At 41.2% G+C, this 20,194-nt stretch overlaps 1 protein-coding gene across 5 annotated transcripts in view; it reads left to right on the top strand.

Moving 5' to 3' along the window:
- The window catches only part of CXXC1 (CXXC finger protein 1), a 1,961,705-nt gene that overhangs the window by 542,778 nt on the left and 1,398,733 nt on the right, over positions 1-20,194 (top strand). For 2 of the 5 annotated variants that reach the window (XM_044080385.1, XM_044080387.1), the window contains exons 5-6: positions 2,567-2,611; positions 6,699-6,857. In XM_044080385.1, coding sequence (XP_043936320.1) covers positions 2,567-2,611; positions 6,699-6,857 — 204 coding nt within the window. The remainder of the gene's footprint in view (positions 1-2,566; positions 2,612-6,698; positions 6,858-20,194) is intronic. The other 3 variants (XM_044080386.1, XM_044080389.1, XM_044080388.1) reach the window with 3 other exon arrangements.

Below are 20,194 nucleotides of genomic sequence, written 5' to 3'. Positions count from 1 at the left end.
GTTCAAGAGATCTTTCTGGAAGCACGCAGACCTTCCACCAGAAAATCTATTCAGCCAAATGGAAGAGATTCATCACCTGGAATGCCAACAAAGGTCAGGATGCATCAGTAATAAGCATGCCACAGATACTAGAATACTTGGCAGAAATGCTTCATAGTGGCCTTTCATATTCTTCCATAAAAATACACGCTTCAGCAATCTCAGCAAAATACAACTGCGATCCACCTGTGTTTTCACATCCTTTGCTAAGACAGTTTCTAAGAGGGATAAAGAATATCAAACCTCCCAGGAAACCACCAGTGCCTGCATGGGACCTCAACTTCGTCTTGGAAAAATGAACTCTTCCTCCTTTTGAGCCAGCAGCATCTTCAGAAATGCAATTTCTCTCCTTGAAAACAGTTTTCCTGTTGGCAGTTGCCTCAGCAAGAAGAGTCTCGAAGATACAGGCCCTCATGGCAGTACCTCCATTCCTCATTTTTCATCTGGACAGAGTTTCTTTAAGAACCAATCCTTCATTCATGCCAAAAGTGATATCCAGGGTGTCTCTAAATCAAGCAATTCACCTGCCTACTTTCTTTCCCAATCCTCAAAATAAAGGGGAAAAGCTGCTGCACACTTTGGACATACACAGACAATTACGCTACTACTTGGACAGAACAAAGGCCAACAGAAAGTCTTACCAACTATTTGTAGCTTACGCTGCTGGAGTGCAAGGAAAGGCAATTTCCAAACAAACAATTTCAAAATGGATTGGACACTGCATCAGATTCTGTTACTCCTTCCATGGAAAAGGTGTGCCAGCCGATATCAGGCCACACTCCACCAGAGCTATAGCCACCTCCACAGCCTTTCTAAGAGGGGAGGCTACAAAGGACATTCTAGAAGCTGCTACATGGAGCTCCGTGCATACATTTTCCAAACACTACAACCTGCCTTTATACTCCAGATCCCGAGCAGGCTTTGCTTCGGCAGTCCTGCAGGGCATTTTAGCTACACCATCTTTTTCTTAGATCCTACCACTCCCAGCTTGGCTATGGTATTCAACCCATATGTCAGGACTGCAGTTGCATTCTTGAAGGACATAGTACAGTTTTGTACCTACCATAAATGTAGATGTCCGATAGATATGCAACTGCAGTCAGGTTTACCCTCCTCCTACCCCTCTGTAATTTACTTTTTGGGTCCACTACCCCTTTTCCAACTTAGCTGGGGATAGCTTTTATGGTGTATCTGTTTATTACTATTGTGCATGTCTGGAATTTTATCCATTCTCTAAATTTAGCCTTCCTTGGAGGGCACCTGGCATCTGGGGCAAGAAACACTGAAGAAGATGGCGTCGCCTGATGCTTTTATACCCCAGCCGCTCTGACGTCGGGGAATAGGCGACATCAGCCGACGCCGGACCCAGACTTTGGAATCCGGCCGACCGAGGGGCTGCCTGAGGCAGGACAACCCATATGTCAGGACTGCAGTTGCATATGTATCGGACATCTACATTTATGGTAGGTACAAAACTGTACTTTTCTTAACAGGGTCCACTGGCTTTGTTTATGCAAGAAAAAAAATCTGTTTGTGCTGTGAGCTGGTCTCTTATTGCAATGAGGTGCATCATTGTTCGAGAACTAGTAAGAGTTGTTTTGTGGACTGTTGCACACAAATTTCCTCACCCACTTTAGCAGTGTACTCTGTTTCTAACATGATCTGTTTGAGTTAAGTTTTCTATTTGCTTGCTGTTTCCTTGCTTGTGGTACTAATCTTGATAATGACCGTGTGAAGGTCAGATCTGAAACCTGTTTTTATTGCTAATTAAACATTCGTAGAAATGCCCATGAATGGATGTGACAGTACACATGAGCAAATTCTGAACAAAAATATGTTCTTAAATATTTGCTTTTGCATTTAACATATATATTGTTAGTATACAAATTGTGCCCTCCCTTGATGTGAAAGAGGGAACTTAATATGAAATCCTGTGTTGAATGAGTTTTGTAATTGAACAGTTGGTGAGTAGACTTAAGTAACTACAGAAAAGAATAGGAATGATTTCTACCTTTTTCTTGTTTGTTTGCAAATTGCATAAAATATAACAAAATGATTTATGTTGCTTTCATTTGTTGAATTTAAGTTTTGGTTTAATTTGAATCTTCTCCTTCTAAATGTTTATTTCCGTAACTTAAGAATGGTTTATAGTATGGCAGCCTTAAAGTAGAAGGGAATTACATGTCCATCAGAATGGTGTATTGCCATTCTGGATATAAGCTGTAGCTGAAAAGTTACTTTTAATGTGACCAACTTAAAATGGTACTGGTATTCTGATAATGTTACAGTATTTACAATGAGATTTATTTACAAAGGTGACATGAACAGACTGAAGCTATGGATGATGGATGGGGATGTTACCCATTCTCTTGTTTCTATTAAAAAGTAAATATTAAATTTAGTTTGACCAGAATTTATTAGAAAAAGAAATCTGTTATGATTCCCATTTACCATTTGAAAAGCTGTGCTGAATTGTTTTCTTTTTTTTTTTTTGTCTTTTTTTTCTGTGGCATATATCGTTCTGTAGTCCTCGACATCTTCTAAAGTCATTGCTGGAATCGGAAGGCTAATGGTTTGTTCATTATGACATTTAACTTAATGTGAATTAACCTGAAATAACAGTAGTTAGAAGACCACATAAACTCAAATTTAACACTTACATCACTATTATAACCCCTTAACTAGGAAGTTAAGTCACTTGAATATGGTTTCAAGTTAAGGAAGTTGATGAATGTGAAGAAAATTCATTCTGCTTGCTTTCATTCAAGTTCTTAACTACATAGTTGGGGTGCTTGGAATCATGTTAGATTGCTACTGCTGGTATGCTTTTAAACAACTAACGTTATTTTAAAATGAGGCAGTTTTGTTGTATGCTGTATTTGGAAGCTGTAACATTATTCAGTGACTTCTTTTGTAAATTTATGAAACCTGATTAATGTTGTAATATTCACTGTATTTGTTTAATTATTTATCGTTTATTCACTGGGATTGTCCCACTACGCTTGTAGCCTCTTTTTAGGGGAGGCCACAGTTATTTTTACTGCTATGGGATAATTGTCCAGGGCATTAGAGAATTTCTACTCTTTTCAATAGGTGCTGTGGGATCTTTTACATCCACCTGAGCTACCACCAATTCGGGCAGATGAGGACCTCAGTTTAATGTCTCAAACGTCATTGTCAGTTCAGTTACAAAATGTAATTAGGAACTTTGTGATCCACTCCCTTGGCACAGTGCATTCATATGTCACCCAGACTTTCAGCTTGGCAGTCCTGTTTAGTTTATGTGGAGTCACTCACATGCCTTTGGCCCCAGCTGTATACCCACACTATACTTGTAATGGGAATGTCACTGTTGTGACTGTTTGAAGCACGTAGTATGGAAAACGCTACACAGTTTGAAAGATTGTGGAGAGGTATAGCCATTTTCTTCACATGGCAGGCACTTGGCAGATAATTGTTGTAATTGGCTTCCAGCTTGACTGACCACTAGAAAAAGTGCATGGCCCCTGGGTCTTGATTGTATACATTGGCTGAATTTGGAGTATTCCTAGTGGTATGTGATAGGCCAAGGTACTGACCCAGACCCTGAAATACTTCATTCCGTCAGTTTGTGCATTACAGGTTACCCAGTGTAGTGGTGAGGTGTGCATTTGATTTGATTTTTTCTTCTTCCTGCAAAGAACTGTCTCATCATCTTCTTCTCCATATGACTTTGCACATGGCTACTTTGTCTTGCAGATTATTGGAATGCTATTTAATACTGTGTGTGTGTGTGTGTGTGTGTGTGTGTGTGTGTGTGTGTGTGTGTGTGTGTGTGTGTGTGTGTGTGTGTGTGTGTGTGTGTGTAACAGATAAATTTAATTTACAGAGACTGATATAGCTCATGTAATGCACACAGTAATCTTTCAAATGGAATTAGATGCTTTCTAGCATAACTACTTTCTTTAGCCTATAAGAACTGAACACACTACCAATACCTAAAGAGTTATGAGAACTTAAGCAAGTGAATGATTATAAAAAAAGTGCTTGGAATCCTGACTTAATTTTGTAGGCAGGGTTGTTACTGGATCTCTACATTTGCTGCTTTTTAGTATTTATAAGCATGCTGTCTTACTTGTCACTTGATGGACCCTGCAATGTAACTGTAGTTTACCTTTTAGGAGTACTAAAGCATGATTGTGTAACCATTCAAAATGTGTGCTTTGGAACACCCCCACCTTTTAATGCCAACACTATTATTTTTGTGATACAAGTAAGCACTGCTTATATTCACTGCTGTGACTGTGCCTTGTGTTTTGATGCTGGTTCACCCTTTTTCCTTAGTAAGCTGAGCAAATCAGGTGGCTTGAACCTTAATTGTTTTGTTACATGTACCCTTATTTTATATAAAGGCTGTAGATTTTTACAGGTAGGGGAACAGAGCTTGCTGTAAAACAGCTATCCTCTCAAAGGGATTGGATGAATTGGGTTAATGGACAAAGGCACCTGTGCTTTTATTGCAACATGAGTATGTAAGAAATTTAGTAAACTTAAGTCTGGGGAGAGAATTTGGTCTACCTTGTGCTGCATGTGAGCACTAGTACATGTTGCAGGCCTGCTCTTTGAGGTCAGTGTCTCACTGGTTAGATTAGTACTGCCATCCATAGTCTTGTTGAAGTGTTGGTTTGTTTGTTACATTTGGTTTCTGGTTTGAGAATTCTGTCCAGCAAAATGGCTTCCTTTAGGTTAAATGAATTGCTATGCAGTAGGTAAGAGGTGGTGTGATTTGACCTTCAAAGTTTGTTACTAGTTCTGCCCTATCAGCATTAGTTCGCACTACTTCCAGTTAGTTTTTTTCATGTTGAAATCCTCGTGAGGAGTATAATATCATTTTTTCTTTTGTTTGTGTCTGTTCATTTTTAATGGTAGGAATTCACAGTTTTTGTCTTCATTTGGCATTTTGTTTGTTCCATCACTCTTCAAGGGTGTCATTGTGGTGAAGTACTTAATATTGCTGTGTCATACTGCTTGGATGACCAGTTTGATTCTTAGGTGTAGTGCCTTCTTTATGATGATTGAATTTTCTAATCTTGAGGTTTTTGGGAAATTCCATTTTCCTTTCTTCCCACATTCCATAGACAATGTGAAGTTGATTGGTTTTGCTAAATTATCCCTGGGTTTGAGTTTAAATGTGTGAATGAGTCCATCTGTGAAGGACTGGTGACCCATATAGGTCTGAATTATGTTTTGCACCTATTACTATGGTAGACTTCAGTCACAATGAATTGGATAAAACTTGTAGAAAATGGGCAGTAGGATGTTAAGGAAGATGTACTTGAAGTTCTTGCTAAAAATCAGAATTGGATTCACAAGTGGAGCTTTTGCTGCAGATTATCCCATTCTGAAATGAAGGGTATTCGTGTTTTATACTACTTATTGCCAGAGGCCACAGTACTCCTTCTCCATTTCTTAATGGTGCTAGGAAGAGACAAGGCTGCAGGAGAACAGTGTATGTGGTCTGGATGTAGTATTGCAAATGCAGTGAAGGGTAGAGCTTAAGATTGACAGAGTAAAGTGAAGGAGACATTAATAGCACCTGGAAGAGGAATATTGCAGTACAGACTTGAGCAGTACTAAATCTTTCTGCTACTTTGCACTGCTTTTGGGTGAGATTTTGAACAAAATAACCATTTCCTTTTATTTATTTTCTTTTAATATAGACTCCTTTTATATCCCATATTGATTCCTTGATTTTATTTTTTTCAGTCTGTCTTTTACACGTGGCTGCGTAAGCACATGGCAGGTCTTCTCTTGTTTCCAGTCTGATCATTTTCACACAGACTCCTAATGTGAAGTGTACTGAAGGACATTGTCATGTGTTAGAGCTCAGTTCATTTTACCCATGGAATAGTTTTCTTGTGCTCTATTTCTTCTGGTAGACTCAGTATAAACAAATTCCATGACTACTACTTTGGCTGGGGAAGTTGTATTTTAAGTGGGCTTTCATTTGCAGATACAGTGTTCTTCTAACCCACTGATGGTTAAAAAGTGATTGCAGCTTTTAGAGGGTACCACATTGCCAAATCACAGAATCCCTAGCTAGAGTCTTAATTTGAAAAGACAACAGCTTTTTGTGTCTTGATCCTCCATGTAGATGATGTAACGTCACATTTCATTAGGATCAGAAGACTCCAGCTTTTGTATTGTTATTGTTGTGAGTCTTTTAGTAGTGGGAATGAATATATCAATTGTGCAATATTCATTACTTCTAGCCTGCAGAGCAAGCAATGTTGAAGTACAAAGCAGCATAGACAATTGAAAAGAATGAGTCTTACACCAATCAGAGTCTTTTCTAGAATTGCTGACTGTCACCTGCTGCTGGAGAAAAGCTGCCAATGTCACATTGTTTAAGTAGAAAGGCCAGAGCTGAATGAGACAAGTCAGTTTGTTTTTTGACGCACTTATTTTCTTGCTAGTTTTTAAAACCTTGTGGCCAAATAAATGCTTTTGTTGAGCATTATTTTAAGCATTTATAGAACAATTTATATGAATTTATTCACTTAGCCTGAAGACTTTTGTTAATAACTTACTGTCTTGTATATTAGAGTACCAGAAAGATACATTTAAATTTATTGTTTGTGTTGGATTTAAAAACTGAATGTTTGTTCTTTCTCAATCAGCAGATCAAGCGTTCAGCACGCATGTGTGGAGAATGTGAATCCTGCATGCGGACTGATGACTGTGGCCAGTGTGATTTCTGCCGAGACATGAAGAAATTTGGAGGGCCCAACAAAATTCGGCAGAAGTGCCGCCTTCGACAATGCCAAGTGCGAGCTCGGGTATGTAAAGAGCATACTTGTTTGGGTGTTTCATGTAGCAGCTTACTGTCACTGCATCTTAGAAGAATAAGGGATTGCTTAGCAATTGATTCAGTTTTGTATATAATTTATTGTAGTGCCATTTTGTCTTGGTGTATTGGTTTAAGGAGAGTTCAGCTTTCATTAATCTTTGGTAATTTGTGTCCATGTGCTTAGCTCATCAGATAAAATTTTCCTAGGTTACATTTTTACTTCCTTCTCCCTGTGGTGCAATGTCTTCCTCTTCTTTTCAGCCTCTTCACATTGCTAAACACATTTGTTTGGATTTTAACAACTTAATGCTTTATTTCTAGATTAAACTTGGCGGATTGTTGTCTCCTTTTCCCTTCAGGTGTTAGTCCAGGTCAGTGACCTAATTCCCCACTTTCTGGACATTTTTTGCAGGAGTTTGAGAGTTTTGTTTTACAATAAGTGCCAACTTCTGCTTAATTTAGGGTGTTCCCCACCAAACAGTTTCATGTTTTGGTTTTAGTCACCCTTTTCTTAGACTTGGAGTGGATGTCCACCATGTTTCCTTTCTCTGTTATTTAGGGCTTTGACCCTATTTTCTTCCTGAGTCCTTCTTTCCCCTCTTTGCCTGCCCTGACCTCCAAGCCCACTCCTGTTAGTCTTGAGCCTATTTGCTCTCTTGTTTGGGCATTCTCAGCATTGAGGTAAAGCTGAGCAGCGATGCCTAGATCCAGGCAGGTATGGAAGTGGTTTGTGCACTTGGCTGCATCTGCAGTCTCTAATGGCATTGTCTTTTGCCCTGTCATTTGAGTTGTCACAAGGGATTACTGTACCCTGTTCTTACACATCTTTTTCCACACACATATCAATGACTGCTGCTACCACTTGTTTGATAGCAGTAAGCTCATGTTGCCTGGTATTAACCCTTTCATTGCCTGTAAGCATCCACTTGCTGGTGATAGTGACAGACTGGGAACACCCCCTTCCCCCAGAGTGAGCAGGTTGATATCTAACACTTACTCCCACCATACTGCTTCACCCGACTGTGAACTGTGGTCTTTTGAACTGTAGTCAGGGCTTTATTACTGTATGGAATTGAGCTGGGGCATCAGTGTTTTTTAGTTGTCATTACTCATCATAAGTTCAACAGCAACAAGAGAATGACTTGTGGTGACAGGTGTAAGTGTGCACATGACCAGCATCCACTGCATGAGTCAGAATCTTGTGGTATTTGAACAAATTTTTTAATAAGGCAACTTTACGTAGACGGAGGAAGCAGCTTCACACCTATCTGTTAAAGCTTCAGGGTAAAGTGACATCAGCCTGTTATTCTATTAAGTCTAATTTTGTGTTCATCTTTTATTTCTTCCATTTCTTCAGTGAAGCCAGACCCTTGTGGTCTACTCAGCCATTTAAGAAGCCTTTTGTTAAGCTAGCCAAGTCTGTCAAGCAGCTGGACATTAAGATCAAATATGTTAAACTAATTAAAACCTCATCTTTTGCTGCAGGAATAGGCATCCAAGCTACTGTGCTGGACAGTTCTCCAAATATCTCCGAGATTTCTCCCTTCTTATGTTAGTGTGGTCATGGAGTTATTGTAATTATAGTTCATAGGACGATACCAGGCTATTGGCCCAGAGGCCGTTATAAGCCTAGCCAAGAATTTGTCCATGTTCCCATAAAGTCAGCACCTGATGTTCATCGTGTTTCACTGTTGCAGTCATTACACTTGGGTTATCCTGCTGGTAGGCGACCTGCAGTCGGCCCGAGTTCCAAAGTCTTGGTCCGGCGTCGGTTGCTGTTGCCTCTTCCGTGACGTCAGAGCGCCAGGGGTATAAAAGATGCAACCGACACCATTTTCTTCAGTCTTTCTTGCTGCGCGGTGCCCGAAGCAAAAGCAGTTCGCAAGTGCCTGTCAGCCGACTCCTGAGATTTTCAAAATTGAGTTTCAGATCCGAAGTCTTCAATAAAGCTAAGTACCTCGCAGGGACGCAGGTGGGATTCCAGGGGTGTATTTTCTGTTTCCCTTCCAGTCATCCCAAGTTCCTCTTAAGTAGGGCTAGTGAGGTACTCTGACATGGAGAGGAAGTCTGTTCCACAGATGAGGGAGTCTTTGGAACACAAATCTATCCCGCCAACAAGTTCCGTTAGTGTCACAGACTGTGTTGAGGCCTTGCATGCAATATGCAGCAACTCCATTAAGGCTGGGTCTGAGACGGCCTTGTATGCCAGATACAGGTCACCTCTGAGTAGTATGTACAAGACTGAGAAGAGGGACAGGGCTTTTAGCCTATCTGTATAGGGTAGGTGTTTGAGAATCCTAGGTTTTCCTGGTCAGGAACCTCTGTTGTCTCTCCAGCTGCTGTATGTGCTTGGCAAGGTACATGCTGAAGGGGGCATTGTACTCTATAGTAGGTCAGATAAAGGAGGAGTACAGGGATGTTATGACTTCCTCCTTCCTGGATGAAATACCCTTAAGAGGTGGGCCATATAGAAAGCCATCTGTACAACAGAAGCAACTTGCTGGTCAAAAGTCAGGTTGCTATCAACCTGGGTGCCCAAGTCCCTCACGACTGATTGCGTGCTTAGTGCGTTGTTATTAATGTGATAATTGGTGTGGACACTATTTTCCCCAAATGGGATAATGATTCATTTCTTGACATTCAGTCATTCAGTTTGAGGCCATGCTTTTGGCACTAGTTATTAGTTTGGGTAAGGCCCTCTTGGTGGGTGTTCACATCACTAAGGGAATTTAAAACAGCGCCCAGCTTGCAGTCATCTGAAAACTTTGTCAACCACAGACCACTGGGTTTTTGGAAGACTATTCTTCTTTTGGCCCTTACTTCTGCTAGACGAGTGTCTGAGCTGCAAACCCTTATGGCTGTTCCTCCTTTTCTAGTTTTCCATAAGGACACAGTGTCCCTTCATGCGAATCCTTCTTTTATGCCCAAGGTGGTTAATTTTTGTCTCTTAACCAGTCTATTAATTTGCCCAGTTTTTTCCCTTCTTTGCAGTCTGCTAGTAAGAAGGTTATGCACACCTTGGATTTGCATAGACGATTCGGATATTATTTGGATAAGACTAAAGCTTTTTGTTTCTTTTCATCCTAGGTCTTCAGGTTTGGCTGTTTCCAAGCAAACCATTTATTCTTGGATATCTAAAGCCATTTCATTTTGCTGTTCTTTTCATGGCAAGAGCCTTTCTTCTGTTAAGGTTCATTCCACTAGAGATGTGGCTTCTTCTGGTGCTTTTTTCAAGGGTTTAGATACTAATTCTGTTCTTGAGGCAGAAACCTGGACTTTAAGCACTATAAGTTGGATATGATTTCTAGGGTCAGAGCTGTCTTTGCCTGGGCCATTCTCCATTGCTAGATGGTTCTGCTTGCCCTTCCTCCTCCCAGTCTTCTTCCTGAGCTTTTTCATTCTCCCTGTTGCAAAGAATACTGCAACAGTTATATGGAAGATATAGTACAGTTGTGTAAAATCTTAGCATAACAGTAGATCTCCTTCTCTTCACTGTTGCAGTATCCCCCCCTCCCGGTCCTTTTTCCTTCTGGATGTGGCTGTTGCCTATTTTTTTCCTTGGACTGCCATTCTTACTGCAGCTTTTCAGTTATGAGGATAGTACGTTTGGATGTCACCTTTATGCCCTACGCCGTGTGCTGGGAGAATGCATGTGATGTACGGCGTACCCTTTACAATCAAAAGGCTTTGGTCTACTGGCAGGGGATCCCTATTGTCAAGAGTACTGCAGCAGTGAAGAGGACATCTACTGTTACGGTTAGGTTTTACACAGCTGTACTTGTGTACTTGATGAATCCAGAAAAGGACATTTCAGTGTTGTGGAGCACTTTGAGACTATTTCAAGTATTTGTGGAAAAAAATTAATGAAGATTAAACAAAGGCTATAGCCGTAAATTACAAACCCATGCACAAATTGGTTCTGCAATACCAATATTTACAGGGACAAAGTAAGATGAAATATTTAAAAGTATGGATTAAAAAGCTTCTGTTATGGCAGTTTGGATATGTGGGAAGAGACTAAAAAGATAATGCAAAAACAGAGAAACTGGAAGCTCTTGATAATAGATCGAGCTAGTAAGACAGAGTGAAAATGTTTTACTCATATAAGATTTATGTACATGTCAGGTATATTTTCATCAACTAGAGGAGAAGTTGTGGACATTAAAGACCTAAAGAATTTATCTTGGTGAGAGGAAGAGAAGAACAAGAATTAAGTGAGATAAGTTGATCCTCTGAATAGAACAAGGTGGGCAAGGATTACTTGACTTAAATGGATATTTTAGGGTTGCACAGTGAAGGCTCATATACCAAACACAGGCAGAAGGTTGCAATTCAAAGTGGAAAGAGATGATGATGATGAACAGGGGAGAAGATAAAGAAATAATGAGAGAGTGGTATTTTCGATGCAGAGGAGAGTAATAGCCGTATGTAATCTTATATAGTTGCAGAAAGAATTCTAAGAACTAAGCCAACATGGGGAAAGGAGCTTTTGCCAACAGGGATGACTGCAGGTAGGGTACAGAAAATTGCTAGGAAGTGGTTGGGGTTTACTGGAGAAAAATTGGTAAGGGAATCAACCTGAAAAGCTAATAAAATGGGATGAGGCCATAAAGAAGTTTGGACTAGTAGGTTCAAGACTGCCTTCCCTACCAAGGATTGATATCAGAGTATAGGCAAATATGGATATGAGAGTCCTAAGTGAAAGACCTGCTGTGGGTAGGTTTTTAGTTACATTTAGAACAACAGCTACTATTAAAAATGAATAGTTAGTAGGGCATATAAAATATTGCATCTCATCTGTAAGAATCAGTCAGAGGAGGTAAACTGGGAGGAAAAACTGGAAAAGCAGTTTACAAGGGAATAATGGGAGGACATATGTATGGTTCCCAAGTATGCAACAAAGTCCAGAAGGTTTAAGGTTTTTGCATAAGTATTGTTGTACCCCAAGCAGTGTTCACTGCTGTGGTGCAGCAGTTAGTGTTGTCGCCTCACAGCAAGAGGTTCTTTGGTTCGATTCTTGGCTGAAGCACCTTCCGTGCAAAGTCTGCTTGTCCTCTCTCCGGTCAAGTCAATTTTAAAGACATGCAGGTAGGTGCGTATGTGTGTCTGTGCCTTTTGTGAAGCTTGGGTGCTGAGCTGGCAACTCAGTACCATAAAAACTCCACTGGCAGTCAGTCTGCGAACTGGTGATCTGCTGTGGCGACCCCTAACCAGGAAAAGCAGAAAGACATTGCTATTGTTGTACCCCAAGTAAGTTTTCCTCAGGTTGATTTCACATGCTGGAGTTGTGATAGGGAAGGAAAAAATTACTGAGGATATGTTTTAGGTAGTGTAATGAGTTGGCAGATTTTAAATTTTCCCTGCAGAATCCTCTGTCAGAAATATTGGGGGATCAATGCCTGTAACTAAGGAAATTATTCTTTTGAGCTGGAACACAGGATCTGAATTGCTTAGGCATACAAAGGTCGTATTAATTTTCTTTTGGCTGCTAAAAGAGAAATTACTATAAAATGGAAATCAAAATCTAAACCAACTGTGTTTGGAGTACTGAATATTGTAAAACAGATACAAGAACTGGAAGAGGGACCTTTAGAATAGGGGAAGGGCAGATTACATAGAAATAAATGGAATTTGTGAGAACAATTCATGACGAGTAATGTTTAGGAGGCAGAGGAGAGAGGTTTAATGGGAGAGAAGAATTGGGCAATTTATGTAATGGTGAACCATGTACTCCTCCTCCAACATTTCTGACAAAGTATTCTACAGGAAATTTTTTTAAATCTGCTAGATCATAACATTTCCAAAATTATGACCGCAATTTACCCCTCTCTGACCCATCACACCTCCAGCATTTGCTGTCTACCTAAAGAACATTTCTGACTCTGCTTGGGGTTATAAAATACCTATCCAGTCCCTTCTAAGCAAAAACCCTAAACCTTTTGGACTTTTATGCATACTAGGGAGTCGCACAAATCGCGGTGGTAGTGCTGCGGTAGTGTTGTCGCCTCATAGTAAGACGCTGTCTTGTTCGATTCTCAGCTAGAGCGTCTTCTGCGTAGAGACATGCATGAATGGGCGTACCTTCGTTGAAGGTTGTGCGTCAGGGTTGGTAACTCGGCACGTAAAAATCAACTACCAATCATTAGCGGACCGGAGTTCCGCTGTGACGACCCATAACCGGGAAAAGCTGAGAGACACAACAACAAGGGAGTCACACAAATGTTCTTTTGTATATTGTCTTTGCATTCTGTCAATCCCAGTCTTTTCTAACCTTCTCTGATTCCAGTAGTTATCTTGCAATATTTTGTATGTCCTACTAATTACCTTTTTTAACAGCAGATTCTGATGTCCTTCAAGAATGCAACTGCAGTCCTGACATATGGGTTGTCCTGCCTCAGGCAGCCCTTCAGTCGGCCGGATTCCAAAGTCTGGGTCCGGCGTCGGCTGATGTCTTCTCCTCCCCGACGTCAGAGCGGCTGGAGTATAAAGGCATCCGCCGACGCCATCTTCTCCAGTCTTTCTTGCCGTGCGGTGCCCGAAGCAGAAGCAGTTCGCAAGTGCCGGTCGGTCAGCTCCTGTGTTTTCAGTTACCGAAGTCATCTAAAAGCTAAGTACCCCGTTGGGGAACATTTTTTCTTGCCTCAGCCGATGTCAGAAAAAATTGAAAAAGTTAATAATTGTTTGTCTTGTGGTAAACAAATACCTCATAAGGACTTCCATTCTTACTGCCTCCCTTGCCTGGGCCCAGACCACGACGTCTCGGCCTGTGCTGCCTGTGCTTGCTTTAATAAGCGCACACTCAGGCGCCGGGCAGAATTTGACGAAGACTTTTTTGGCGAATCTTTCGCTTATATCATGCCGTCGGAACAACCGACAGCACAATCTACCAAAAAACGCAAGGACCGGGACCGACATCTTCGGCCAGTGTCGTCCACCGATACCACGCCTAAGCCCTCCGCGAGTGCATCGGTCCCTTCAGAAGCGGTAATTCAACCGCCCCAGGCCGACGACACCGCTTTAACGCGTTCTTCGGTCCCGGAGATTTCAACGGTGCCGGTTGTTGATTTTCCTCCAGAAACCGAAGCTCTAGATTTACCCGACACCATTCCTGTGGACAAGGTTACCCCTGCATGTGGGGTAAATCTAGAGCTTCGATTTCTGGAGGAAACCGAAGCTCTAGATTTACCCGACACCATTCCTGTGGACAAGGTTACCCCTGCATGTGGGGCAGCTAGGACTCCGGTATCCATGTCCATCAAGGCCTTTGCACGTGCTAAGGCTGCCAGCCAGGCCAAGGCCCATCCTAAATCTACTTCTCAGGGCCCCTCTTCTGATAGACAGATCATGACTCTTGCTGCAGATCTAATCTCTCTTATCAGGGGTTCTCAGCCGCACCCAGACAGAGGTTCTCAGCCGCCTGCAGATAAAAGGCCTAGAACTGAGCAGACTGACACCCTCTCTTCAGATGAAGCCTCTGGGGATTCAGAGCACTCAGATACCCAGGAAGAATCCTTCCAGGCCTATGAGGACTCGGATGCTGAGGATTAAATTCCCTCTGCCTCCCCTCCAGAGGATATTTCTTTTGGTGAAGTTCTCCACTCCATGAGAAAACATCTTCAGTGGCAGGGTCAGGAATTTTCTGACTCCAGGAAAAGGCTATGTACCTTCCTTAAGCTACCTCAACACAGACCTTTAGCTATTCCTCCAGTGTTGGATGTCCTTGATGATGTATACTCAGACTCCAGTGCTTCGCCTGATTCTCTCCCTCCTGCTCCTGTCAAGCCTGACAGATATTACAGGGTCCTTGAAACCCATAAGCATCTCTTTAAGGCCCACTCTGTGGATCTAGAAACTATTTCACAGGGCCCCAAAGGAGTGGCAACTTCCTCGGCCAAAAACCCCCTGCCCACTGACAGGGAAGCTAGGTCCCTGGAGAGATGGGGCAAAAAAGTTTATACCTCTTCCACCCTTGCCATGAGGTCACTCAACTGCCTTTTTCATATGTTTCAGTACTAGGATTACTTAATGGATGATTTGCAGAAAAAGTTAGCCTGTCCTGAGCCTATAGATAGAAAGGCATTGCAGGATTTGGTTCATAATACTCAGCAGGTTAGCAATCATTTTCTTCAGTGTGGTTATGATGCATTGGAAGCTTCATGTAGGGCAGCCATGCTGTACCAGAGCAGGCCCATTCACTTAAGATTCCCCTATCCCTTTATTTTTGTATGTACTCGTAACCAGTCCCTGATAGGGAAGATGATATCTAGTCTGCAGTCCAAATGTCTTCTTGGCCTCTTACCATTTTATTGTCTTTCCCTCTCAGGTTATTTCCTCCCAAAACCTTGATTCCTTTCCTAGTTTTCTCCAGTAAATTCCAGACCCCTCTTGCCAATTCTCTGTACCCCTAATTATATTCATTCCTATTGGCAAAATCTCCTTCCTCCATTCTTGTGTTGGCTTAGTTCTTAAAGTAGTTTCTGCTGCTTTATGAATAGAATATTCTGTATGGCTGTTATTCTCCTTAAAGATATGCATCCAAAATACCACTCTTTCCATATTTCTTCCCTGCTTCATCATCATCCCTTTCCACTTCGAATTAAAGCTTTCAGCTTTAGACATGGATATTACGAGCTTTAACTGTGTAGTTCTAAAATATCCCTTCAAATCAGTCAGTCCTAAACCACCTTGCACTGTTGGAAGATCAGCTTATTGCTCTTGAACCTTACACTCTTCCCTTCCCAGATAAAATTCTTCAACTCTTTATTAATTACTGTTCACACATTCTCTGGTTAATAAATATTCAAACAGAGTGTTCTGTGAAGCCAACTAAAAACTTGTAAATAAACCAAAAGCTCCACTTGGGTGAAAGTCGCAGTAGGGCAGCAATAATACAGTGCAAAAGAGTAACATCTCATACAAAGTTGTATAAATTAAAAACAAACATTTATTACAAAAACAAAATGAAAGGTCAAGCACTTTCGTCCCTTTAATTTTGGGACTTTTTCAGAACCTCAGTACCATTACAATGTCACGTTTAAATAATCTCATCCTTATTAAAAAGTCAAGTAACACCAATAATGCACTGTGCAAGTATTTTCAATCCTGCCCAGGTTGTACAATCCTTGTTGGTCTGGAGGACCATCGGGATGACTCATTTTTCATCAGTTTTTGAATTTCTATGGCTGCTGTTTTTCTCTGACTAGGTGGAAAGTTTGTGAGTTTTGTAGACTGATTATGAAGCCAGAGGAAAAAGGATATGTAATATCCTCTGGAAATGATCCTGTGCAGGCAAGTGTCTTTGTTGACGGCTGTCCAGTTTTGTGGATGCAGCAGTAATCAACCCCAGACTGCCTTCAGAGTGCAGCAGTCGGGCAACTCTTCAGGAGTACTGATGAGGTTTCTTAGAAAATGGAGCTCTGAAACCCTAATTTTGCAGGCTGCCTCTACTATGGGGGTAGTAGTCTTTTGTTACGCCCTCTGCCACGGAGGGGATCTGTCCCCGTTCGTGTACTGAGAAGAGGCTTGCTACTTCCAAAACCAGATTTTCCTGCCACCTTTCTGGCTCCAGGAAAAGATTTTCTGAGGTGCAGAAAAATGGTTCCATTCAGCAGATAAGGTCTTCCCATCTTGTTCATTCCTAGATCGTTTCTTTAACCTTGGGTCCAAATAAGCTAAATCCATCAAAGAGAGCATTGATGAAGAATGACTTGAAAGGCTCAACAGTCACAGAGGTGCATCCATATCACAGTTATTCCTGAACCAGCAGCTCTCAAAGCACCTTCTGAGGCATGTGAAATAAGTCTCATATTAGTGACTGATAAAGACAGTAGGGTGACCAGTTGCGTAGAAACAGTCTTGTTGTCCTCTGCAGAAATAGACCCAGAGAGAGAATTGGATAATACTTTGATAAAATCCCTCTGAAACCTTATATGTGCCAAATAATTGAGCAACCTAAGGACAAAGATTGCTGACGCATACACATTCTTCCCAAACCTGCCCAATGCCCCTGACTCACTGTTTGGGAGATGGACAGTAGAACTTTGCTCAGCGAGTTCTTTCTTGGTGGATGCTGCTGCCACCATAGCACTGACATAGAGACCCTTGCTCCGGTGGGCACAATCCTTTTATGCAACTAAATATTTATCCGGTCATTTGGAGACTGGCATTGTGACATCCGGATCCTGCTATGCCTGGTGGGAGATGAGATGTACCATCTCCTCCGCCAGGGGGGAACTACCCACAACGTAGCTGAGCCTGCTCCGAAAGCCTCAAGAAACACTGACTCCTCTTTGGAAGGTGGGTAAGAAGACCAACCACATTTCTATCTCAAAAGCTTGAGTATTTCACAAAATGCAATGTCCTGAAGGGGTGATGTGGGGGACCATTCTACCTCATCAAAGTCACTGTCTTCCTCGAGGGATTCCTGTGGGGAATCTAAGTACCTCCTCTTGCACATATGCATCTGAGGAGGCTCTCTTTGGGATGTTCCGTACGGGATTCGAAAGTGCAAGCTAAGTCCTAAATAATGACTGTCTCAAGACTTGTACAAGTCAGTTGCCCCGATGCAACAGGATATACAGGCTCAGACACCACAGCAGACAGTTGTGAAGGAGTGGACCCAAGGGGGGCAAACAAGCCTTACTTGCAGAGGTGGAGAAAACTCTCTGCAATACTCCAAAGGTTGACAACATAGAGGCAAGAATTGCCCTGGCCGGACCCAAGGATTGTTGCCCAGGATGGTTCAGAGGGGGACAAGCAACTCTTATCTGCAGAGGTGGAGAAAACTCTCTCTAATACCTCAAAGACTGAAGACATAGGAGAGGCAAGAATTGTCCTGGTAGGACCCAAGGACAGCTGCCCAGGATGGTTTTGAGTATCATCATGGTTTTACCTCGATGTGCAAGTGAAAGCCAAGCTATTCAGCACCAAGGCTTGAGTTGTTTAGAACCAAGGTTCAGGGAGGGACAGAAGGGTCCGAGGAAATGTGAATCAACAAACAAGTGCACTTCAGGGTTATGATAGTAAACTAGTCAGTCGCCCTGCTAGATACGGGTCCAGGGAAGTAAATAGTGTGGGAAGAAATAGCCAGGGAATTGTTATGGCTAGGCTTGTATAGGTCCTAGGGCCATTAGCCTAGTACCAACCTATGAACCTATACACACACACACACACACACACACATACATATATATATATATATATATATATATATATATATATATATATATATATATACACACACACACACACACACCAACCTATGAACCTATACACACACACACACACACACACACACACATATATATATATATATATATATATATATATATGTATGTATGTATGTATGTGTGTGTGTGATATATACACACACACACACACACACACACACACACACACACACACACACACACAAGAAGAACCAGAAAAGGTATAAATATAAGAATTGAAGCTATACAAGCTATATAAGCAAACAAATATAAATGTAACTTATCCAATCTAATAAAAAAAATGATGCATTGAAAACTCTGCTGTTCCATATTGAACAGAAGTGGCTCTGCTTTATGATTGGCCCGTATGCCGGTATACCAGCCAATCAAAAATTACAAAGTGGAGGCTGTTTCACTGGGATTTTTAACAGGCAGTGCGGGACTTGGGTTTGGGCTGCTGATCTCTGGACAGTCCTGCTCAAATATGGGCATCTGGCAACCCGTGACTGGAGCCAGTGGTTCTGCAGTTTTGCACACTGATGCATTTACTGTGATGCCCTTTTGTATTTGAAATTTGGTATTAGATTGTTTTTCAGAAATTAAATGCTATACTGGTATGATGTGTTTGCAGTAAGGGGCTTAAAATTAATGTAAATGTGGTAATGATTTTGGTTGTATGAGCAGCTGACGTGGTAAAAGGATGTGTTCTTTCTTCCCTCTTGTACACTTAGTTTTCATTGGGTAACTTTCCATGTATAAGATTGTCTGTCATTTACTGGAAGACATTTTTGTGCCTGTTGCAACTAGATGAAGCATTTTTGTCTAATAATTTTTCTTCTTTTTGTTGATATATTTGAAGGAAGGTTCAGTGCAGCACCTCTTAGAAGGATAATATAGTATGGTCATGGTCCATTGAAGTGCATGTTTTATTTTTCCCTGTACTGGGTATTTGTCATATTTGAATTAGTGGATCTTGCATGAAACATGCATTTGTGTTTTTGGGCTTAAGTCTTGCTTTATATGTGGATTAAATCTTTAATATCTGAGGTCATGTTAACAAGGGCAAGATGCTGGGAGTTATCCAAGGTAATTAAGTTAATTGGCCATGAAATATTTGATGTTGAAATAGGTGATAGCCTGGTATAAAACACTGTAAATGTTAATGAAACAGATTAATAATGCACTGCTGTTGAAAAAATGTGAGATCAAAATCAAGATAAAGTCTAACTGAGAGACGGAAGGGTGAGTACTAGTGGACTAGTTTTTTTTTTCTTCTGCCTGTTCTGCAGTTTTGTTGATAATTTGCATTCTTTTAAACTATGTCAAGTTGGGTAGGGGGAAGTCAGTGCAAAAATACTTAGTGGGGAAGGGAGTGAGTTAAATAAGTGTTACCATAAGACAATGTAAGTTACAGTGGATTATTGACTACAAAAGTATTGAATGCTCTCATTCTTGAGTGGAAAAGGGAAGGTGTCTTGACATTATCATGCCATTGTTAATACACGTAAGAAAAGTACATTTTAATGTAAATATAGGACATGTACTGGATATGCTAAACTATACAGGAAATGTAGGGGCATACTAAGCAAACAATCACTGGGACCATATGATGCCTAGCAGTGTACACCTTTAAGCAGACAAACTTAAAAATTCTTGCCACTGTTTTCAAGCACTTAGTAGTGTTCACCTCCCAAATCCTGCACAGCTGTACATGATAACTCACATCCAGTCATCAAGACTTGCCTTAAAGGTAGCAAAAATATCCCTTTGTTAACTTATAGCAGTGGTTCCGAAACTTTGCAATGTGGAGGGACCCCTTTTATAAAGGAAGTATTTTGGCACATCCCTATAGGTGGCAGTACACATACATTACATTTGGGTCAACTCTCCAACCCCCCCCCCCAATCAGCCCCACCACATAGCCATTTCATTGTCCCATTACTTGGCTAGTTCTCCTCAGTTGCCATAATCGCTGTTCATGCTGTTTTCTGCTTTACTTCTACAATGATTACAGGTAGTTGGATTTAATTTAAAACTTTTTTATTTCAAATTTTATAGCACAAACACTGATCAACATTTGCTAAAGCTAAGCAAAGCAATGCAGTTTCATAATGAAAAC

This window comes from Protopterus annectens, chromosome 8.part0 (genome assembly GCF_019279795.1).
Source record: "Protopterus annectens isolate FY-2018-M chromosome 8.part0, PAN1.0, whole genome shotgun sequence".
NCBI lineage: Eukaryota > Metazoa > Chordata > Ceratodontiformes > Protopteridae > Protopterus > Protopterus annectens.
This window is presented reverse-complemented; position numbering and strand designations above follow the sequence as displayed.